Source organism: Phocoena sinus, chromosome 6 (assembly GCF_008692025.1).
Source record: "Phocoena sinus isolate mPhoSin1 chromosome 6, mPhoSin1.pri, whole genome shotgun sequence".
NCBI lineage: Eukaryota > Metazoa > Chordata > Mammalia > Artiodactyla > Phocoenidae > Phocoena > Phocoena sinus.
This window is the reverse complement of record NC_045768.1, coordinates 36,663,883-36,687,840: the sequence shown is the minus strand read 5'-3', so window position 1 is coordinate 36,687,840 and position 23,958 is coordinate 36,663,883. Positions and strand designations below refer to the sequence as shown.

The window sequence follows — 23,958 nt, the reverse complement described above, 5'->3', positions numbered from 1 at the left end:
CCAGAGGGACAGGTATCCAATACGCCCTGGGCTCCTCGTCCGCACCTGGAGAGCCCTGAGCGGTCGCTGGGGTCCCCACTCGGGGCAAGTTCTCGGGAGCAGGGCGGGAAGGCGCGCGGTGCCTCCTCCAGGCAGCCGGCGGTGTGGCCCCAGGCGCCTCCTCCTGCAGCTGCCGCTGCCTTATAAGGCGGGGGCCTGGCCGCGCCGGGGGAGGAGCTGCGGCCGCCCGGCCTCCTCCTCGGCTCTCGGAGCGGCGCGGGGCCGGCAGGGAGCGCAGCGGGAGCCGAAGAGCGCGCGGAGCCTGCCATGGGCAAATCAGGTGAGCCCGCTGTGCCAGCCGGGCCGGGGTGCGGGGATGGCTCGGAGCCCCAGGCTCCGGGGTCTTCACTGTCACTCTTCCCGCGGTGGGCTGGATCCCCGGGGAGCGGGTCGACAGCCTCCGCCGGGGCGACACGGTTCCGGCTGCGCTCCGGGACCACTGGGTGCGGGATGGAGGGGCTCGCGACGCGGGCAATTTCCGGGGCAGCCAGGAAGCCGGGGTGGCCGTCGGGCCCTCGGGAGAGAGGGAGGAAGGCGAGACCGAGGGAGGGTCCTCCTGTCTGCGAGCCAGAGATTGCGTCAGGGAGGGCTTCCAGGCGCTGATGGGATTAGCGCTCAGCGTCCGGCCAAGGCGTGGCTTTTGCTTTGTTTCAGGACAGGGTTAGAGTTGGAAAAAGCCACAGAACTGTGACAGCCTCTCTTCCTGCAAAACAGCTTGCCCCGACCAACCCTCCGAAAGACAGCTCTGAGCATCCTTTTCTTCGGTCGTTGTCCCTCCTCCTTTAAGTGCCCCTCCACCCCTACCCGGTGCCAGACTCAGTCAGGCTACACACGGTTGCCAACAACGGCTTCCCCTTTCTCTCTGCCCTGTCGCGGCCCATCCTCACCACGGTGGCTGTCCCGGTGAAGTGCCGTCATTCCCTAACACCTTCCATCCCATTGTCTGCAGGTGAAAAGAGTACACATTCTTCAGCTCCACGGCGGGGCCCTCTGGGAGTTGATCATCGCCCCTTTCCTCCCCCTGCACTCAGCTGTGCTCTGGGCATAGCTCTTCCGCTGGGTTCCCTTTCCCAGCGCTCACCACCACCACCAGCACTCCACCTCTCCCACTTCGGTGAAGTTGAAAATCCTCCCCATCTTTCTAGGCTCAACTCCTGTGCTGGGAGCCCTCCCCGATTTCCCCACCTGGTGTCTTCTTTGTTGCAGCCCTCCCAGCAGTCAGGTTGTGACACTACCCAGCCAAAGATCTGTTTCCCACAGACTCCTCACTTTTGGCAGCCAGGAACCATGTCTATCTCAGCATAGTTCCTGCTTCACAGGAGGCTTTTTAATGAACAGCTTTTGAACAGAGTTCAGAAGTCCTGCTTCATGGGAAGTTGAGATTGTCAGCCTCAGATGGGTAAGGCTGGGTCTCTTCTTGAATCTGTCCTCAAGATCTGGACTTATGAGGTACCAGTGTTGGGAGTAAGTAGTTTTCTCTGGCATTGGTCCTAACCTGCCCTTATCTGTAGTTACAGGTCTGGCTTTCAGCCCTGGCTCTGCTAATCACTTGCAGTGTGATCTCAATCAAAGCCCTTTCCTTCTCTGTGCCTCAGTTTCCTCATCTATGCAAGGAGGATGGCCTATATCATCCCCAGGGTCTTTTACAGTATGGAAAGGTGACTTGCAGTTAAAGAAGAATGTGATAGGTGGCGGGTGTGGGGAGAGGAGGGCAGGTACACGAGCATGGAAGATGTGAGAGGGCACTTTGAGATCCCTACTTGGGAAATCAGTTCCTTTCTCTATAGATTAGGAGAAAATCCACAAATTCTCTACAGCTACATTTTAATCAGTTGTTTCTGGCTTCTTCCCTAAGAAACAGTTTTCCAGAACTGCTGGGTGCCTATCTTCTATTTGTTCATTCATCCCTCTCCCCCTCTCTCCCTCCCTCCATCCTTCCTTCCCTCCCTCTCATCCTTCCATTCCACCATCTATCAGCTCTGTACCAAGCTGTGGACCCAATGCTGCGGAGGGCATGGCCCCTGCCCTCAGGAGTGTTCATGTGGATTATGAAATGCACCATAAAGCGGATTGGGGGGATAGACAGGCACCACATGGCTCCAGTAAGAGGTGGAAAGTGATCTAAGCCACAAGACAGGTACAGGTGAAGAGAAGTGGGAGCTCAGGGGAGGGGAAAATCTCTGCCCAAACATCCAGTGAAGGCTCCTGGAAGAGGTGGTCAGACCCCAGAGTGTCTTGGAACTTTGGACTTTCTCCGATGGGACCTGGGGGGACCATTGAAAAGCATCAATCTCAAAGCCGCAGGACTAGAGCTGTTCCAGGGTGGAGGGCGGATCAGATGGGAAGAGGGTGGAGGTGGGGGTCAGGGAGAGGCTGCTGTAGTTACTCAGGCAAGAGATGACAGAGACATCTAAGGGACTGGAGAGGAAGCGGCGATGGAATTTTGAAATGGTAGCCTCGAGCAGACTTGGTGACTAACTTGCCGTGAATAAGAAAGAAAGGTCAGCGGTATGAATCTGGGTGCAGGAAGGTGATGACACCTTCCAGGACTGGAGGTGCAGAGTCAAGCAGGATGGTGGTGGAAGACAGGTTAGAGGTGGTTCAGGCAGTTTCCACCCCCCTTCCCATGCCCACCCTCCACATATACCCAGGGACCTTTCAGAATGCTGGCCCTTAGCCACATGCATTTTATTTGTCTCCCCCCTGCCCCGCCCCGAAGACTCTGAGCCCCCTGGATAGTATCCGGCTCCCCTAAGGGTCCCCAAGAGAAAATGACTTTTCTGGGTGACACGGGCCCAACCTTGATGTTCCGGGCCACCAGCCTGAGGCTGTCTGTGCCCAAAAGACAGGCGGCATCACAGATGTGTATCCACCCAGGGGCTTTCTGTGGTTCCACAAAGACCTTCATAAGGAGCCTGCCTCTTCTGGGCCTCAGTTTCCTCATCCCTGCCTAGGAGCCCATCTCTTTTTCATCTTCAACCTCAGATATACCCCAGAGCTGTTGGGGTAGCGGGCATTGCTGGAAAAGTGTCACATAACCAAAACAGCTTAAATTCCAGGAGTCACTTGGCCCAGTGTTCAGAGACTTCCAGGTCCGGCCACTGACCCTGGTCTCCCTGCTGGGCTTCGGTTTGCAGCCGGGCAGAGAAAGGCAATGGCCTGGGGCTCAGTGAAAGCCTCTAATATAGTCCCTAATAAGAGTGATCACCAATTATTCTGCTCCTGCTGTGTGCCAGGCTTGGAGCTGGGTATTTCACATGTGTCACTAACTTTCGTAACAGCACCGTGAGGCAGTTGTTATCAGCTGAATAGATTTACAGAGGTTGAGTACTTCACCCAAGCTCACACCCTGACCAATAAGTAGACAAACTGGGATTTGTACCCAGCTCTCTGACTTCCCAGCTGGGTGCTGTCCCCTCTACCACAATGACCACTTGTCATTCTGCTTCTCAGCCTGGACTCTGGCCCTTAGGGACATCCACACACCCTCTAATTGTCTCTAAGAATCTTGTTATCCCTTGACCCACATCTCCCAGCCCCAGAGGTTATCAGAGCAGAAAGACCTTCAGGGACCAACTAATCCGAATTTTCTACTGAGCAGGGCCCTCACACCTCTGCAGGGGGAGGCCATGTGGCCAGGTCAGTCCCAGCAGTACCATTTTCATCTGTTGATTCCAAAGAGAGGTTCAAAGAAAGGGTTTCCCTGCTTTGAAGCTATTTTGAAAACCACAGATGTCATCCTTCCTTCTCACACAGGTGGGGAAGCAGGGCCCTGGCACTGGGCAGGGACTTGCCCAGTGCTGGCGGGCAGGCCTGAGTGGTGGCAGGCAGGGCTGGAGAGGGGACCACCTGTCTGCTGGTGAGAGCAAGCTCTCTCTCTGCCCTGGCTTCTTCAGCCCTTCAGTGACTATTGCCCATCACAAAGGGGCAGCCGATACACTGGGACATCCTTGTCGTTCTTGCTTAGGGAAAGGAAGATGTATGTAAGGTGGAAAGTGTGTGAGATCCCGGGCAAAGGAGGGACATTCTTAGATCTGGCTCTAATGTGGACTCACTGTGTGACCTTGGGCAATTCACATGTCCTCCTAAAGACCAAAGTTTCCTCCTCTGTAATGAGAAGAATCCTGTCCTCAGGCTTACCCAGTGATGGTGTGAGAATCTCATTCATTTGTTCTTGTGCTCACTTACTCAGTAAATATCTGAGCTCAGAGGTACTGAAAGAGTTCATCAAAGGCCAGGTTAAATACCAGCAGCCCTGCTCCTGTTAAAATCTGGGAAGGGATCTGATGGGGGCAGTTTCCCCCAAGGCCAGGAGGAACTTTGGACTTTAGCCTCCTTTAGGAGGCTAAAGGCTCCTCTGCCCAACAGTAATGATAATAATTATAGCTGACATTTAGTTGAACTATAGTTGTTCACTTTGCTCCAGATCTGTTCTAAAGCATTTACGCAGATTAATTTATTTCATTCTCACAACAACCCTATGAGGTGAATACTGTTGTCCCCATTTTGTATATGGAGTCAACGAGGCACAGAGAGATGAAGCAACTTGTCCAAGGTCACCCAGCTAGTAAAAGGCAGAGCTGGGATTTGCCTCTTGAATTTCCTGGAACCCAAGCTGAAAAGAGCTACTCATCTGGAACTCATTGCTTTTTTGTTTGTTTGTTTGTTTTTTGAATTTTATTTTATTTATTTTTTATACAGAGGTTATTAGTTATCTATTTTATACATATTAGTGTATATATGCTTGTTTGGTTTTTGTTTTTGTTTTTCTTTTTCTTTTTGCGGTACGCGGGCCTCTCACTGTTGTGGCCTCTCCTGTTGCGGAGCACAGGCTCCGGACGCGCAGGCTCAGCGGCCATGGCTCAGGGGCCCAGCCACTCCATGATATGTGGGATCTTCCCGGACCGGGGCATGAACCCGTGTCGCCTGCATCGGCAGGCGGACTCTCAACCACTGTGCCACCAGGGAAGCCCATATGTTTGGTTTTTAATCAACTTTTTATTCTTTCTTCCTGATAAACTAGCAAAACCAGCTTTGCCCCAAAGGCTTTCTAGCCTCTTGCCAGGGGACCAAATAAAACCAGCTTTGCCCCAAAGGCCTTCTAGCCTCTTGCCAGGGGACCAAAGGGGCCTGTCCATAATTCCTGCCTTGGCCCCTGACGGTCCTGGGCCTCTCTGGTGGGGAGTCTGGCGAGGGCTGAGAAATGAGTCAGCTGGGCTCTGGGAGGCCTCCGAAGAGGATGGATGCTGAGGGAGGAGCCCGTCCCAGCCACCAGCTGTGAGGGAGGAGGGGCACGGACCTCCTTAGATTCTTTATTCAACAGTTAGAAGCTCTGCCCTAAAGAACCTTCAAGAGTCCCCAGTCCAGCCCCACCCAAGATGCCTGCACCCTCCAAGCGGCAGAGACCGCCCTGGCCAGCCGCCTTCCCTCAGCCGCAGGCGCCAGGCCCAGGCAGCCCCTTCCACCTTTCAACAGCTCTGGCCTTAAGCCCCAGGTCTGCCCCCTGGAGCTTCTACTCCACAGCCCCTGATTTTCCTCTGGGGCCCCTCACGACGGTCTGTCTATAAAGGCCTTGGCACAGAGGAGGCTCTTGAGAAACCTTAGTTCTTTTCTCCTCTTCCTTCTTCCTCTTCTTTCCCCTCAGAGATTTGAAGGCGGCTGCCAACCCCACTAGGCTGATCCTCCTCCTGGGACTGGTGGCCTTATCTTTCTCTTCTCAATGATTTCCTCTGTCTCGTGACCCTTGGGGTGGGGTGGGGTTAAGGGCAGGCTTTCTCTCCTCGTGGGCCTACCTCTGGACCAGTTGTAGGAATGTGGACAGGTTATTTCCTTCTTGAGCCTCAGTTTCCTCATCCAAAAAATGGGTACAGTAGTGGAAGCTCCCACAATGGTGGTGAGAAGTAAATCAGATCTTGCACAGGCCTGGCACCTAGAATGGCTGGCCATCGAGCAGAAGAAAGGTCCTCCTTCATTCCAGGCTGGTACCCTGAGGCTGTGTGGGTTCTGAGCCTCAGTTTACCCTCCCACAAAATGTGGGCATAATCCCTCCCTTCTTCTCCCCCCACAGCCATGGGGTGGCTCTGAGGGCTCTCCCTGCATCAGGCAGGGATGGGTGGGTTTTCTTTGACTCCTTTTTCCTTATGTTTATCTGCTCTCAGGTTTTTCTACAGAAGTGAGGTGTGCCTCTTTCTGGGTGTGGTCATCACTGGTATCTTGCCTCCCTGAGGTTGAGGTTCTGCTCACAGGGGCCGCCTGGACTGGGACTGGCTGCCGTGGTGAGAGGGGACCAGTGAGTCAGCCAGGGGTGTGGTCATGGGGCCCCCAGGCCTCCCAGCCAGGGGCAGGGAGAGAGGGCACCCCTCCTGACCCCTTCCTAGGAACCCTGGCCCAGGGCACTGGCTCTGCTGGGATCAATGACTGGCTTCAGCTTCTGGGCTACAAGCTTAGGTTGGGCGCAGGAACTTTCACTTTTGTTTCACTACTTCCCACATTCTGGGAGTGCAGTGACCTAGTTTTTAGCAGTCTTATGTCCCCTCTGCCAAGGAGACTGCAGGGCCTGAGCACTCCAGAGTCCAGTGTATCTCACCCCAGCACTCAGAGCTGTCTTTAAACGGGCTTCACCTTAGCGACCCACCCATTCCCCTTATCTCCACCTCCTCCACACAGCCCCGGGATACATCAGGTCCCTTCCACACTGGCCCTTTCTGCGCTTTTGCCTCCTCATTACCTCCTCCAGGGAGCCTTCCCTGATACATCTGTGGTCACCATTGCCCATGCCACTCAGTCCCATGCATCTCCCGTAGTGTCCCACCGTGGCCTACCTGGGACATAGGAGCTGGAAGGGATATTAGTATGGGCCTGGCCAGGTCTGACACTCAGAGACCTTCTGCCACTTTGTGTGTATCCACACCTGCCCTTGCATGGACACATACACTTACCTTGATCACTCGTTAGACAAGCTATGAACTCCTGGAAGTTTGGGGTCAGTCGGTCATCTTGCCTCCTCTCACCCCTACCCTGATGGGACCTTATGGGATCTCAGGGTTGGAAGGGACTTAAAGGTCATCTGACTGGGTCTTCAGTGCCTGAATCCCTCTGAGAGGCATCACCTGCTTGTTTGTCCCCAGTGCTGGAGAGCTCACTACCTTGCGAGGTAGCCTTTTCAGTCTTCAGAAAGCGTTCATGGAGAGAAAGATCTTTCTTAGGCTGAGCTGAAATCTGTCATCCTGGCTTTTCCACCCACTGGCCCCAGCGCTGACCTGTGGGGCCCCAGAATTCAGCAGGGCCCTCTACGGTGTCTTCCAAAGTCTGATCTTCTCCTGTACTTGCAACCATCCCTTATAAGACCACATATCCAGCCCCTCCTTCACCTCATCACCATCTCTGAACACACTTCAGATTCTTACTGCCTCTAATGCAAGGTGGGGCCTGGGCTGGGTGAAGCATTCCAGCTGGACACTGACTTGTGCAACACATCGCCCCGTGGGTTTCTGGCTGCCACGCCACCCAGCTGACTCCTTAGCGTGTTGTCAGCGAGGCCCCAGTGCGGTTCCCGTGAGTTGTTGTGGCTCCCACCACTTGCACCTGAGATATTCTTTTTTTTTTTTTTTTTTTGCAGTACGTGGGCCTCTCACTGTAGTGGCCTCTCCCGTTGCGGAGCACAGGCTCCGGACGCGCAGGCTCAGCAGCTATGGCTCACGGGCCCAGCCGCTCCGCAGCACGTGGGATTTTCCCGGACCGGGGCACGAACCCGCGTCCCCTGCATCGGCAGGCGGACTCTCAACCACTGCGCCACCAGCGAAGCTCCTGAGATATTCTTTAAAAGTCTCTGTGACTCCATTATCCACAGGAACATGCTAAACCCCAAATCTTTTTTTTTTAATTGCAAAAAACACATGACATAGAATTTACCATCTTAACCATTTTTTAATGTAGTGTAAAGTATATTCACATTGCTGTAAAACAGATCTCCAGAACTTTTCCATCTTGTAGATCTGAAACTCTATACCCATTAGACAGCATCTTCCCTTTTCCCCCCTCCCTCCAATAAACCCCAAATCCTTGTCTTTCGTTCCAACAGGGGCTTGGCCGGCCTCTTGGCCACAGAGGCCTGAGACTTCAGGTGGTAGCTCCACCCTCTGCCTTGTGCCCAGTTACCATCACCTCCACGCCTTTGTCACAGCATCTCCCCATCTCTGCCTGTCAACCCAGATCTCCCAGATCCTGGCATTCAGCAGCCCCTCCCGCCGCTGTCCCTGTCTCTCTCCACATTACTCTGACTGGACCCCACTGCACTGCCCTGCCGGGCCCTGGAATGTTTGAGGTCAGGACCTCTCGCTGTCCGATATCTTGGAAACCCCTTGGAAAGCTCGACCACCACTGGCATAGCCTGCAGTTTCCTTCCCTCTGCTGGGTTGGCGTCTAGCCCAAAGCTCTGGAGGGCAAGCCCTGGGTCTTCTTCCCTCACATCCCCTCAGAGGCCCAGTGGGATTCTATCTGAAGGTCCAGGAGACCTGAGGGATCTGGCTGAGGGAGGGGAAGAGGACCCCTGCTGCTTCATCTCCACGGCCTCTGGGGGAAGACAGCAGAGGAGCAGAAAGGTGGCTGGTGAAGGTGCCTGGGCTAGTGGATGGAGGGGTGCTTCTTTCATCCTCCGGTTTACACCCTCCCTGCCCATGGCCAGGCCTCAGGGGCAGGCTCCCGCCAGAGGGGACTAGCTCAGTGTTATGGACCCTCTGTGGCCATCGCTCATAACTCACCCAGCTCACCCCCCGTTTCCATGGTGGGGGAGGTGGGGGGAGGGAGAGGGGGGACTCCCAGATTCCTAAGGCTGCGCTCTGCGCCTTCACAATCCTAGCCTGACCAGCTCCTGTCCAGACATCTGTGGGGCCTCAAATCAGGGGTCACCTTCCTGGTCTCCCAGACCATGTTAGGCTGCTTTTCTCTGAGTTCCTCTTGACCTGCACCTTGGCCCTACCACACTGTTGGCTAGTGTCTGTTTACAAGGCTGTCTCCCTTCTGTGTGTGAGCTCTTTGAGGGCAGGACATGTCTGATTTGTCTCTGGACCCCCAGCGTACAATATGGGACCTCGCACAGAGGAGGCACTCAGAGAGCAGATGTACAGAGGGATGGGTTGGGATTGGATGGGTGATGGATGGGTGGTTGGATGTTGATGCTTAGATCATGAATCAATAGGTGGATGGATGAGTGGTGGAGAGATGGATGGAGGATGTGGGATGGATGGGGTTCCATTTCAGATCCGAACTGAAGTGACCTCTGTCCACTACTGACCTGGCCTACCCTTGGCTTCACCACTTTTTGGCCTTGCTTTTTCTGAGGTTGTGACCCAGTTGGACACAGGCCCCACCTCTTCCCTCACCTGCAAGCCTGAGCCCAGCTGATCCCATCCCACCACCGCGTTGTTTCCCACACTCTCCCCTCTCTCTGCTTCCCAATGCTGTCCTACCCTGGTTGGTCCTCTTCTCTTCATCTGTCCCTCTCTCTCGGGACAGTGCAGGCACCCCTCCACCCCAGCCAGGCCTGTTCTCTCTGGGCTCCCACCTCCAGTCCCCCTGACCATGCACTGTAGGTCCGCTCTGAGCTACCCAGTCTCCTTCAAACATTTTCTTGCAGAAGTCCTGCTGCTTCCTGTCCTGCCTCCCACCATCTGCTCTGCACCTCCAGCCCGTCCCCCACTCAGCAGCCAGCAGGGTCTTCCAGAAACACAGCTCTCCTCAGCTTACTCCCCCGCCCCCATTCAGTCGCTTCCCATTGCCTTGGATAAAGATCCAAATGCCTAACATGCCCCATGGGGCCCTGCGTAGTCCAGGGGGCATCAATGTGCAGAGACCGGGGCAGCAGCCTGGGCACGTGGCCTGAGGTTTGAGCTGGGCTTTGCTCTGAAGCCTGCTGGCTCTTTTCTCCACGCTGAGAGTCTCCATCTTGAAATCATTGCAGCTTCCAAGCAGTTTAATGACGAGGTCCTGAAGGCCCACAATGAGTACCGGAAGCAGCATGGCGTCGCCCCCCTGAAGCTCTGCAAGAAGCTCAACCGGGAGGCTCAGCAGTGAGTCCGCCCGGGGCCCCGGGCAACTCGGGCCCTTCCCGGTGCTGCCACTGCTGCAGTCCCAGATGGGCTCTGGAAGGCAGGAGGGATGTGGGTTGGGGGCAAATACAGCCAGACTTGAATAACCACTCTGCCACTTACCCAGGCAGGTCCCATTGTTCCTCTGAGCCTGTGTGTTCCTCTGTAAAATGGGACTGGAGTGGGGGCTTAGACGAGTTGCAGGTGTGATGCTCCCGATTGCCTCTGCGAGCCCAGGGCAGGGAAGGAAGTTCAGCCACACCAGGTTTAGGGCTCCTACTCTGGGGGCTTCCCTGGGCCGTACTCGCTCTAAGGAAGCACCGTGGACTCCGGCAGGTATTCAGAGGCCCTGGCCAGCACGAGGATCCTCAAGCACAGCCCGGAGTCCAGTCGTGGCCAGTGCGGGGAGAACCTGGCGTGGGCATCCTATGATCAGACAGGTGAGTCGTTTCTCGGCTCTCCCCGCTCCTGCCTGAGCCGGGCCTAGGACATCCATCATGCACGCCCCTCCTGGCCCCAGCGCCCTCCGTGGTGTTGTCGCCGTGATGCAGCCACAGGCCCAGAAAAAGGGAAGAGAACCCCAGAGCTGTCTGTCCGCTCCCAGGAGCTGACTGCAGCTCACCACAAGGTCTCCGATGGCCAGCTCAGGGCCAGGCCTGTGCTGGCTGCCAGGGACACAGAGATGAGTCAGACTGCCCGGCCCCACCCACCTTCCAGAAGAGCTCCCAGCAGAGTGAGGGCGGGGAGACAGACCGTTTCTGTGCTGAGTCTCGGCCTGACCCTGCGGGCCCTGAAGCATCCCCGGCCTCAGAAGGACTTCACGTTCCTCACGTTTTTCTGGAAATATTTACAGTGCTTGTGTATTAACTTTCTTCACGAGAAAAAATGCAATAGAGCTTTTTTCCGTGCTGGAAAAAGTAATAATAATGGGAAAGACAATTTCTCATCCAAGGTCACAGCCTGGAATGGTGGTCCCACCACACTGACCGAACATTCTTGAGCTTTCTGGCTCTGACAAGGCTGTCGTGGCTTTTTAGGAAAAATGCTGGAGAGAGCTACCTCGTGCTCTGAAGCTTTCTCCAAACTCCCGTGGGAGAATGACTGCTCCCTCCCCGGCCTCACATTCCTGGGAGTTCCCTGGGGCAGAGTCCCTCCAGGAGAAGTGTGCGCTTGCTCCCTGGCAAAGCAGGAGCCTGAGGCCCGCAGCCCCTCCCCAGGCTCAGACTGTGGGCCTTGTCGGGGAGAAGGGAGAGTGGTGGGAGAGAGCCAGCAGGAGACAGGGCTCCTCGCGCTGGCTCCCTGGGGGGCTTTGAGTAAATCTGCTACCTCCCCTGGCCCCAGTTTCCCCATCTCTACAGAGAGGGGTTGGGTAGGACATCTCTAGGGCAGTGGTTCCCCATCCTGGCTACACACTGGGATCTTTTGTGGAGCTTTCAAAAAATACTAGTGCCTGGATCTCTCCTCCGGAGGCACTGATACGGTCAGCCTGTGGCAGGCCCCAGGCATCAGTAATTTTGAACAGCTCCCCAGCTGCGGCCTCTGTGTAGCCACTGTTCTCAAAGGGCTTGCTCCTCAAAGTGTGGTCCACGGATGAGCAGCAGCCCCTGGGGACTTGTTAGAAATGCAGACTCAGGGCTCCACCCTAGATCTTCCAAGGTCCGAATCTGCATTCTAACGAGAGCCCCAGGTGATTCGTGCACTCATTCAAGTTCAGGACTTACTGCTCTGAGGTCCAAGGCTCCTAGCTCTCTGGCCCTGAAGTCAGCCGCTCCCAGGGAAATGCTGTGACCAGTGGATGCTCCAGGGGAGTACCCTTCTGCCTGCAGTGGAGACCCTGACCCACCGGCCCAATTACATTTCCTCCTGTGGGTGTTTCAGGAGCCAGACTTGCAGTGGGATGAAGGTGTGGTCTCCCGGAAACTCAGAGCATCATTAGAAGCCCTTGGGGTACGTTGCATTCAACCCGATTGTACAGAACGGGGCAGGCCTTGCCCAGGATTACACAGTGAATTAGTGTCAGGGCAGGGACACAGATGCTGGTCCCCTGACCTCAGGCCAGGGCCCTTTCCAACCCCTAACAAGGCCCTCCCCGCAGCCTGGATGTGCTCACGGGCAGAAGTCCCCATGTCAGCTCGTTGGTGCTTTATGAGACGTCTAACTGTGGGATGGGTGCTTTGGGGTTAATGGGAGGAGATGGAAGGAATAGGGAGTTTTAAACTGTCTCTTCCATACAGGAAAGGAGGTGGCTGATAGATGGTACAGTGAAATAAAGAGCTACAACTTTCAGCAGCCTGGCTTCACTTCCGGGACAGGTGAGTGACATGGTCACACCAGTGACCCGGCCCTGCGCTGGGTTGCCGTTTGGGTCTGACTTCAGAGAGGAGCTAACCCTAAATCAATCATTTCTCTCCTGTTTCACCTCTTCCATATTTCTCTGGTTTGACTTTGCCCAGAGGGCAAAACCCTCTTTCCCCAACACCTCTCCCAACACACACACACACACACACACACACACACACATCCCTCCATCTAAGAGCACCCAAGCTGCCGATTGTCCCACCAGCTCAAAGCTCTTCACCTGACTGGAGTGTGATATAAGGAGGCTGTGGATTTCAAAGGTCGCTGAGTGTTCCTCTCCAGGAGTGATGCCTCAGCGCTTTTAACCTGTCATCCCGCTTCTGCTCCAGCCTGCTCCCCAGCAGCCAGAATATTCTAAGACCCTTTCTGCCCACGCTGCTCTCCTGATTAAGCTGCCAGTGGCTTCCTGGGGCCATCGAGAAAAGGGCCAAGCTGCTGGCTCTTCTGGTCTGAGCTCCCTCCTCCCCCCACACCCTCACATCCTTCCTCTCTGCACCTCACTCCTCACAGCCTCCCAGGCATTCTCCCTTCACGTTTATACTCAAGTTTGTCATTCAGGAGAACCTGGAATGCAGAAAGCTTGGATCTAGTCTCAGCTCTGGCACTATTAGTTGTGTGAACTAGGGTCGACTCCCTGTTCTTCCCTGTCCCCAAGGGAGAGGGACAAGGCAGAGGCCTCTATGGGACGTTCTGAGAGCCGGTATTTAGATGCAGGGAACTGGCCACGGGACCATCAGCCTTTGCATAGGCCTCCCCGGTGAGCAGTAAATGGTTAGCTTACTAAGCCCCGGGCAGCTGCTCCAAGCTCTGGGCTCCCCCGTGCCCCTCAGCAGCAATCACCAGGCTCCTGTCTTTCCTCAGGACCGACTCACATGTACCCAGGGCCCGGGATGGGTTGGAAGGGGCTGTGAATTTCTCTGACCAGAAGGCACCAGGGAAACTGAAAAGGGGGTTCTCTGTCCACCCCCCATTCCTCTACCCCACCCCATCCCACCCATGGATGGAGCCACTTACGGCTTCTTACCCTCTGGAGGCTTCTTCAGAAGCAGGAAGTGACATGTTCTCAGAGCCAGTCACCGTTTCCTGTGGTTTGTGCTCACGCCTTTGGGCAGGGGTTCTTGCAGTCGTGTGGGGAGAGGTAGAAGCATCTGCCCTGTGGGGCAGGACAAGGAGGCCACTGTCAGGCCCTGAGTGAGAATTGCTGGTTCTGTGGCAATTAGATTTGAGAGGTGAGGGAGGGAACAGTGACAACCTCCTACCAGTGATTAAGGACGTGTAGGCAGAACCTGGTCTTCTTTTCATAAAGATCAGTGTCCAGAAGACGTTTTATTTCACAGCATCTGGACGTCCTTTTCCGTTGAGCAAGATTCTTGGGCAATCAGACATGTGTCAGAGCGAGTGATTGGCGTTGCTCGTGTGTGCACGCCACTTGACAGTGAAAAGCATCTCTGCCTCCATGGCCACGTAACCCTGCAACACCATTTGAAGGTGGGGCTTTATTCCACCCATTTGCAGAAGAGAAACTGAGGCCCAGAAAGGGGAAGAGACTTCTGTTTCCCTTCTATCCTCAATCTGATGCTTTTTACATGACCCCTGCTCCAAGGTGGGAATCTCTCAAGTGTCAGAACTGGAGATGGGACTCAACTTTCCGTGACCACTGACCCCCTGTGATCCTGTCTGTTGCCCCACATCTCCCAGCCCTAAAGAGGAAAACCCCAGGGCCTCCAGCCCCTATGCCATCCCAGGTGCCAGTGGACAATGCCTGGGTCACACAGAGCCTGATCCTCAGACAGGAGCACAGCTTTGGGTGGTGATATAAGCGGGGCTCGCAATACCGTTAAAGATGCTTGGGCCCATCCCCCATGAGTCAGCCTCCCCCAGAGCTGCTTCTTGTTGCACCATGGTTCCGGGGTTCCCTGACCTGAGTCCATGTTGCAGGTGCAAAGGCCTTTGAAATATCCTGTAATCTGTCCCTACCGCACCCCACCTGGGTCAAAGTCTTGTGATGAAGGACACTGTTCTATGCTTTGTGCTGAGCGGAGAAAAATAGCTTCCTGCAGTCCCTTTATGTTTTCTTTTAATGAGTAGGCTTTGTTTATTCTGAGTAAATAATACTTTTATATGACATGAAATTTGCAAGCTGTATAAGGTGGAAAGTCTTCCTTCCGTTCCTGGCCTCCAGCGCTTTCCCTCCCAACCAGTAATACCAGTTTCTTGTGGATCATTCTAGAGATGTTCTGAACCAACAGTTGTGTAAATGCTCTCTTTTCCCTTTTTTATACTCTGGTGTCAGATAGATGATCTGTTTTGCACTGGCTTTGTTCACACAGCAGCTTGGCAGAGATTGTTCCATATCAATACAGAAAGAGATTTCTCTTTCTTATGCATTATTCTCTTGCAAGGATGTACTGTAACTTATTCAACTTGTTTTTCAAATGCATATTCTAGGAAGTTTGGGTCCATAGCAGGAAAGAGGATGTGATCCCTTTAGGAAAAAAAAGGAAAAAGAAGGAAGCTGTTAGTAGTTTAGGGTTAGAAACCAGTGTGTATCTGATGGTTGCTAAGGAAGTTGTGTCCTTTAATTCATCTCTAAATACCCAGGCTTAATTATCTCTGTGCAGACAGAAACCTCTCCAGTCAGAAGAAGGATTACTTAGTCTCATCTATTTGGAATAGGCTTCCACGGGCATTCACACTGCTGGTGCGCATGTGGTGTCTGTAATTATTTTCTTGGCAACCAGTGGATAAATGGCAGCTCTTCCTTGTCTGGGTGACGGAGAGAGTGGGTGGGTCAGTGGCCAAAGCATGTGGTCTCTTGGAGAAAAGCCTTGTATGAAAAAGGGCCTGAGCCTTAATGAAAAGACAGTCTAAGGGACTTCTCTGGCAGTCTAGTGGTTAAGACTCCATGCTTCCAATGCAGGGGGCTTGGGTTCAGTCCCTGGTTGGGGAACTAAGATCCCACATGCCTCATGGTGTGGCCAAATTAAAAAAAACAAAAGAGAAAAGAAGAGGAAGAAAAGACAAGACAGTCTATAGAAGCAGTGACACCTGCTGACAGCCTGGAGATGAGAAAGAAACGTGACTCAAAAGTGTAAGGACCCCCCCCCCCCAAAAAAAGTGTAAGGACCAAGGGTGAATTGGAAAGTAGTGTTTCTTCTTTTCTGAGGTGAGAATCAAAGTGTATTGAGCAGCAGTTAACATGAGCTTAAGGATAAGTGGTCAGGATGCATAATTGTACTTAGTGTTTGTTTTCTTTTAATTCTTGCTTTGATTGTATCACATCAACCCTACTGATTAGTGTTTATGTTTGCTTATTTTCATAAAGAATTTAGTAAACTCAAATCTTTTAGGGATGTAGACAAAGAAATAAACTATACCTAAATTTCAAAATTATAAAAATGGAGTTCATTTATAGGGGGAAACAACACAATTTAATTAATGAAGGTTTATTTAGTCCTTACCAAATACAAGACACAATGGGAAATATCAACTCTGTCTCTTCCCTGAATGGAAGAGTGTGGGTACCAGCCTGTCTCTTTCCTTCCTTCCTTTCTTCCTCTTTCTTTCTCTTTCTTTCCCTTTCTCTTTCTTTCTTTATTTTGTGGTGAAATACACTTAACATAAATTTACCATTTTAACCATTTTTAAGCATACAGTTCAGTGGGATTAAGTACATTCATGTCGTTGTGCACTCATCACCACCATCCATCTGCTGAACTTTTTCATCATCCCAAATTGAAACTCTAAACCCATTAAACAATAACTCTTGTCCTTTCCTACCACCCCCAGCCCAAGCCTTGGTAACTACTATTCTACTTTCTGTCTCCATGAATTTGACTATTCTACCTATATAGGTAAGAATCCTACAATATTTATCCTTTTGTGTCTGGCTTATTTCACTTAGCATAATACCCTCAAGGTTCATCCATGTTGTAGCATATGTCGGAATTTTATTTCTTTTTTAAAGCTGAATAATATTCCATTGTGTATACATACAACATTTTGTTTATCCATTCATCTGTCGACGGGCAGTTGTTTTCTTTCCCCCTTTTGGCTGTTGTGAATAATATTGCCATGAACACTGGTGTACAAATATTTGAGTTCTGCTTTCAGTTCTTTTGGGTGTATGCCTAGAAGTGGAATTACCGGATTATACGGTAATTCTGTATTTGATTATTTTAGGAACTGCCATACTGTCTCCCACGGTGGCTGCACCATCTTACATTCCCATCAGCAAAGCAAAAGGGATCCAATTTGTCCCCATCCTCACCAACATTTGTTATTTGGTTTTGTTTTTTAAATAATTTCCATCTTAACAGGTATAAAGCGGTTGCCTTCTTTCTTTCCTAACCAGCCACTGGAAGCTTAGCTACTCTGATCACAATTTTCCTCCTTCCCTCTGTCTCTTCCTTTCTTCATCAGATATTAATTGGGCATCTACTATGTGCCAAGCCCAATGGTCAATAAGACAGATATGGTGCCTGCCCTCAAAGAGGAAATATAATCTCTTAGGGGTTGTTTTCGAAAATGAATGCCATTCTGTGACATGCCATTCTGTAAATATCCCATTGACCTGTCAAAGGATCTCTATGAGAAAGGTGCAAAGGATGAACTCCCAGTCTCTACTCCCAGGAGACGAGAATTTATGGTCATTGAGCAAAGAGTATGTTACAGCATCAGCTCTTTGACCCCAAAGCAGGAGGGGAGTTAGAAGCTAAGCTATGTTAGCAGTTTGAAAATACCAGTGAGTGAGGGGCAGGCGGCCTGAACAGTGAGAGAATGATGCTGGGAAGCTTTGGCAAGCCACAGAAGCACTTGGAGGGGCAGGCAGTAGCTTGAGAAGGAACTGGGCTATTTGGCTCAGAGCAGAGGGAACTGAAGGAGGCTCTAACTTGTCAAGGTCTCAAAGAGCTCAAACTGTAGAAAGCCTGCATTTCCAGTGGTGCCAGAACTTAGTCCAAGATGGTTCTTCCATATGCTTTTCATTCATTCACTCATTCATTCCATTCATTCATTCAACAAAGGTTTATTTTACATTTTCCATGTGTCAGGCTGTGCCAGGGCACTGCATGTACTTTGATGAATAAATCAATTTGGTTCCTGCCCATGTGGGGCTCATGGCCTAGTGAAGGAGCCAAACAATTAGCAAATAATCAAATATATCATTGCAGATGGTAAGAATGATACGAGGGGGAAAATGATGCAATAAGACTCTGGGGAGGGAGGTGTTCAGGAAATAAGAGTAATTGTGAAAGGCCTCTCTGAAAAAGTGACTTTTTTTTTTTTTTTTTTTTTTTTTTGCGGTACGCGGGCCTCTCACTGTTGTGGCCTCTCCCGTTGTGGAGCACAGGCTCCGGACGCGCAGGCTCAGTGGCCATGGCTCACGGGCCCAGCCGCTCCGCGGCATGTGGGATCCTCCCGGACTGGGGCACGAAGCCGTGTCCCCTGCATCGGCAGGCGGACTCTCAACCACTGCGCCACCAGGGAAGCCCCTGAAAAAGTGCCATTTGGGCTGACACCTAAGGGACAAGAAAACGCTGGTCATCAGAAGAGCGTTGCATACAGCGGCCAGTGTGTGCAAAGGCTTTATAGTCAGAAATAACCGGATGTGTTCAAGGAATGGAAACGAGGCCACTGGGGCAAAGCATTCGCTCTCGTTTTCGGTACGACTAAACAATGGAAGGATTTTTAAGCAGAGAAGTAAACAGATATGACTTATGTCTCAAAATGATCACTCTGGCTATGTCAGTGGAAAGTGAATTGAGGCAGCAAGTGTGGCTTCTGGAGAGCCAGGCGAAGGCTGTTGCAGTGGTCCCAAGTGAGAAAAGTTTGCGGTTGAGACCACGGTTTGGGGAGTGGATGGACTAGAGATGTATTTTGGAGTTAGATTCTTCAGGATTTTTTTTTTAACATCTTTATTGGAGTGTAATTGCTTTATAACAAAGTGAATCAGTTATACATATACATACGTTCCCATATCTCTTCCCTCTTGCGTCTCCCTCCCTCCCACCCTCCCTATCCCACCCCTCTAGGTGGTCACAAAGCACCGAGCTGATCTCCCTGTGCTATGCGGCTGCTTCCCACTAGCTATCTATTTTACGTTTGGTAGTGTATATACGTCCATGCCACTCTCTCACTTTGTCACAGCTTACCCTTCCGATTCTTCTTCAGGATTGAATGATGGGTTGTTGTGGGGAAATGAGCAGGAGGGAGGAATACAGAGCCACCCTGAGGATTTTGTGCACAGAGGTACCAGACGTGGAAATGGGAGGGACCAAAATCAAGAGTGAGGTTTGGGCAGGTTAAATTTGAGAGGCCTGTGACTCATCCAAGTGGAAATGTCAAGTAAGTAGTTGTGTTTGGAACACAGAGGAGAGGTTTGGGCTGGAGAAAGAAATTTGGGAGCCAGGGAAAGATGAAATTGCCTGAAGAGTGCAAAAAGAAAAGATAAGAGAGCCCAGGATTGAGCCTTGGGAAATGCGGGTCCTCCAATATTCACAAGTGAGATAGAGGAGGAAGAGGAAGAGGCAGTGACATGGGAGGAATGCCAAGTGAGGAAACCAAAAGAGGAGAGTCCTTTGAAAAGTGGAAGAGTCGACTCCATTAATGTTCCTGAGATGTCAAGTAAGATGAAGACAAAAGGTGACCATTGGGAAGGAACATGGAGATCATTGGTGACCTTGAAGAGTACAGTTTGGGGGGAGGGGTGGAAGCAGGTGCCAGGTAGGGTGGCATCCTAATTGTTGGGGTCTCTGGGCTTTGCCATGATCTCTGGGAGACCATGAAACCTTTGGGCATCAGAGAGTGAGATGAGTAGGGTCTTCGTGGCTGACTGAGAGGACCTGACGCATTAGAAAACTGGTCAGTGTTTTGTGTCTCCTTCCTCTGATTGGTGGCTGAAGATCAAGCCTCTCACAGCATGGCAAGACGGCACAGGGGTTCAAGAGTCCCTTAAAACATCATTCTCCAGGCTTTGCTAACTAATCTGTTTCCTTCTCCCCATGACTGCTCCCCTACAGGACATTTCACTGCCATGGTATGGAAGAATACACAGAAGATGGGAGTGGGGAAGGCATCTGCAAGTGATGGGTCCTCCTTCGTGGTGGCTAGATACTTCCCAGCAGGGAATGTCGTCAACCAGGGCTTCTTTGAAGAAAATGTCCTGCCTCCAAAGAAGTAATTTGCCCAATGTAACGGGAAGGTGGCAGACTTAAGAACTTGGATTTGAAGTGCCTAGAACAACAAAAACTCAGCTGTGTGTCTGTCCCTGTGGGTGTGTGTGCTTGCTTGTGTGATGCTATGAGTCTCTTGAGCACACGCTCGGTTTTACAGTTCTGCCTGAATTTATTCTTACCAAAGAAATGAGCATACGAAGGCTTTACCTTGGTGGTTCCCTAGACTACAATTATTTGGACTTTGGGTGGGGGGGAATCAATTTTTAAACTTAAAAAAATTTTTTTAAGCAAACTCCTTTTGTACCTTTCTTACTTATAATATCCGTCCCTGGATTTTCTGTATTCCAAATGTTTGTGATGCTGAGAAAATGAAGTTCATTTTATGTGACCTTCATGCATTGTAATCTACTTTTGGTAGATATTTAAGAATATTAAACCCTCATCAAATGTGACACAAGATACAGCTTTAAACACATAAATATAAAGCAGCTTCCATCGGAAACACGGGGTAGGCAGGGGCTCCATTTCACAGAATTACTGAGATTTCTCCATTGTAAGCCATGATGTCATCTGCACGCCTCCTGGAATTCTCTGGTGGGATTGCCAAAGAACAAATGGAGAAAAAAGCTTTACTTCCTTGCATTTTTCTACCTTCCACCGCCCCTTGCCCACCCACCACCCTCCCTTTTTTCTTAAAATCCACTGGCATTTCGGAGTTCAGTATGCCCTCCAGCACCACCTTGGTTTCTAGGGAGCTGGGCTAGGCCTGCGATTCACCCATCCCCCACTCAGCCTGGTGGCCCAGGGCCTGTTCTGGGAGAAAGCCCCTCACACCGCCTGGGCTCTTGGCCAAGCAGCCTTGGAGGATGAAGTCAGTGAGCGTGGGGGTGAGGGTGAGCTCACTCAGGGCCCCCGGAGGAAGCCCTCCAGCCTCTGCCCTCCCCGCAGCACACAGGGTGGGAGCCCGGGGCGTGTTCCTGGCAGCTGTGGCCGCAGCTGTGTTGCTGCTCCCTCCAGGAATGTGTGACAGGCCCAAATGTTCCAGGGAGATGTCTCCCATGCGGGGGCTTAGAGTCGCTAATTTAGTTCTGTGTTTTGCCTCAAAACTACACAAAGTCCTCTTGAATAACGACTTCACGTGGTCCATGTGGGAGGGACCAACCCAGGTGCCAAGCTGTGTGTCCCTGAAACCGTGGCATCTCCAGCTGGTGAGATAGGCAGGGCTGGGAGTCTGTGCAGGCCAGTCTTTGAAGGTCTCTGTGGCACTGTGAACACAGGCTCATTCTGTGCCCTTCATTTCACGCAGGGATATTGATAAAAATCTTTTTTGTTTGTGTAATATCTTACTCCCATGTGATTCATGCCCGATTCTTTATCAATGACTAAGGTAATCCATAACTCTGAGTTCCCATCTTAGGTAACTCAAGATTCTGAATACCTCCAACCTCTCCCCTGTAGACCATGCTCCTTAGGTGGCTATGTTTTGAATCACGTGACCTACCATCACACAGCTGACTGGTCTAGAGTGGACATGTGATCCAAGGGCAGCCAATCCCTAGGCTGGCCATGGACTGGGAATTTGAGCCAAGAAATATGGAGAGAATTTACCAGTAGAACTGAAAAAATACAGGTGCCACGAGTTTGAATTAAGGCCACGGCAAGCCAAAGCTATATGCAAGCCCTGTTATGAGTTGGAAATATATAGAAGTGAGAAAGCCAGTTGTCAGAGGTATAAAACAGGTGGAAATACGGAAAGACTCTTCTTGACCTTTCTAGTTCCAGGCCAAATCTGTATCTTTAAAACATACCCTTCATTTTCTTCAGGGCTTCCCAACAAGTTGATATATCAGCTGATGGTCCCCAGAAGATTAGAATATTAGAGTCCCCTCCCTTAGGGAGTTTCTGTGAACAGAAAATGCTGAGCTGGGCAGGAAGCTGAGGATGGATGGAGTAAAGAGACCCAGCTGAGGGCCTTGAGATGAGGTCTTATTCTGGCCACACCTGGGCAGCTACCACGAACAACACAAACTCAATGACCAGTCATTGAATTTCCTGGGGCTCCTAGGGACACACTCTACCCAATACACACATACATAATGAGGTGGTGGACACTGGCAGGCTGCCAGCCTCTTTAGGCTGGAGTAAGGAACAAGCTGACCAGGGGAGATTTACCAGGCTGAAGACAAGCCAGACAACAAAGCTGGCTGAGCGGGTGGGCACAAATCTAACTTCTTTAATGGATTTCTTAAAGATGGCAACTCCCACAAGTTCAACAGGAGAAGACAAGCCAGACAACAAAGCTGGCTGAGCGGGTGGGCACAAATCTAACTTCTTTAATGGATTTCTTAAAGATGGCAACTCCCACAAGTTCAACAGGAGAAGACAAGCCAGATTGCCGGCTCTCCTTTGCAGCCAGAGGGCAGAGGAAGGAGCTGGGAACCCCGGCTCCCAGCCCTAGCTCTGTGAACTGAGTTGGACGAGCCCCTTCCCCCTTCTGGGCCCCAATTTGTCCATCTGTACAAGGTCTGGCACATGGAGTTAAGTCTACTGGATGCTCTCAGGTCTCCATGACAGCCCATAAGCCCAACTTTCTTAACTGGAAGGAAGCATCTGATGAAAGACCTTCCCTCCACGGTGTTCTGGGACCTGAAACAAAAACAGAGGGGCATGGCCACCTCCTCCACCAAAGTGGGTGTGCGGGCAAAGGAGTGGTGAAGCACCAGGGCCCGACCCTGGGTGGGCAGGCCTGGAAGCCAGTGGGAGTGACAAGTGTCTGACAGCAGCACCAAGAGACTTCATCCTCCTCTCGCCGCCCCTCTCCAGAGATCAGAGCTGGAGAAGCAATTAGAGCTCAATTATCCTCACAGGGAGAGAACAGACCAGGTGGGACTCACCTCAGCCACACAGCTAGTCTGTGGAGGGGCTGAAAGCCAAGGTTTGTTCCTTTGGGGAAAACAGAAAGTCTTAGTCCTGTGCAGACACATATCTCCAGAGACTGAGTGCCTCTAACCCTGAAGACATCAAGGTGAACAAATTCAGCATTAAAAGGTAGGTACTTTAAAATAATTTTCAAATTAAGAAAAAGCCAGGTCTGGAATGAAAGGATGAGGGGGAGACAGTGAATGATAATGAGAACTTGACTACACCAGGGAGGGAAAGACCTGGCAGGCTCACATTCCCCAGGCTGCAATGACGGTTTTCCTAGCAGGGACGCTAAGGACGGCCTGAGGGTCAGGACTGGGGCTCAGGGCCCAGGTTGGAGGAGATCAAGGACGCGGCCCGAGGCCAGGTCCTCTCTGCACGACCACGCCAAGGCCGCCAGGGTCTGCGTGTTGAGCCCCTTCCTGGGAGCCCCCAAAGGCTGGTCCGGGTGGGGCCCGCAGGAGCCGGCCCTCCTCCGTGGGAGGCTCCGACTGGTCCTTATCCCCTCCTGGGTACAGCCGCGCCTCGGGAACCCCGAGGGACCCACGCCCGCTCGGAGGCGGGGAGTGCAGTGGACGTGAGAGCTGGCCGAGCCCGCGAGCACCCCACCCCGCGGGGCGCCGAGGGGGACGCCCGGTCTGGATGGCTCCTCTCTGGCCGCCCGGCCCTGCGTCCGCAGTCTGGGGCTCAATGCCCGCTTCTGGAAAATGGGCACACTTGTGTTTTGTGTTGATCGTAGGAGGCCCGGCTACAGGGAGGAGGGGATGGGGGGCGGTGCGCCGCTCCCAGGCGGGAGATGACCCTCTAGCGCCACCGCGTGGCCGAGGGAGCGCATGGAGCCCGGCCGGAGGGGATGGGGATTGCAGACTTCCCAGCCACCGCAAACTGAGAACCACCACAAGGGTTTTCGAAGGGAGCAGCCAGCCAGGGACGCCGGAGCTTGGCGAACTGGTGTAATATTAAAGTAATGGCGGCTAGCAACTTTTGAAGGTTTGTTACGAGGCAAACACTGTGCTTAACACTTCTAGTCCTTTTCTCTTGGAAACTCGTATTCATCTTTTTTTAAAAATTAATTAACTTATTTATTTTTGGCTGCGTTGGGTCTTCGTTGCTGTGCGCGGGCTTTCTCTAGTTGTGGTGAGCGGGGGAGCTACTTTTTGTTGCGGTGCGCGGGCTTCTTATTGCGGTGGCTTCTCTTGTTGCGCAGCACGGGATCTAGGGTGCACAGGCTCAGTAGTTGTGGCGCACGGGCTTCGTTGCTCCGCGGCATGTGGGATCCTCCCGGACCAGGGCTCGAACCCGTGTCCCCTGCACTGGCAGACGGACCCTCAACCACTGCGCCACCAGGGAAGCCCTCTTATTAGTCTTTGAAGCAGGTA

At 52.2% G+C, this 23,958-nt stretch overlaps 1 protein-coding gene across 3 annotated transcripts; it reads left to right on the top strand.

The window, feature by feature from the left end:
- Positions 1-209: 209 nt before the first annotated feature.
- On the top strand, positions 210-20,051 carry GLIPR2 (GLI pathogenesis related 2). Of its 3 annotated transcripts, XM_032634807.1 has the most exons (6): positions 245-319; positions 1,246-1,438; positions 9,998-10,106; positions 10,461-10,564; positions 12,359-12,436; positions 19,502-20,045. In XM_032634807.1, exons 2-6 carry the CDS (start codon positions 1,435-1,437, stop codon positions 19,660-19,662), a joined length of 456 nt encoding a protein of 151 aa, XP_032490698.1. In that variant the 5' UTR covers positions 245-319; positions 1,246-1,434; the 3' UTR covers positions 19,663-20,045. The 3 variants fall into 3 exon arrangements, with proteins under 3 accessions (XP_032490696.1, XP_032490699.1, XP_032490698.1); XM_032634805.1 differs by lacking the exon at positions 1,246-1,438 and having other exon boundaries at positions 210-319; positions 19,502-20,051; XM_032634808.1 differs by lacking the exons at positions 1,246-1,438; positions 10,461-10,564; positions 12,359-12,436 and having other exon boundaries at positions 210-319; positions 19,502-19,568.
- The last annotated feature ends 3,907 nt before the right edge of the window (positions 20,052-23,958 follow it).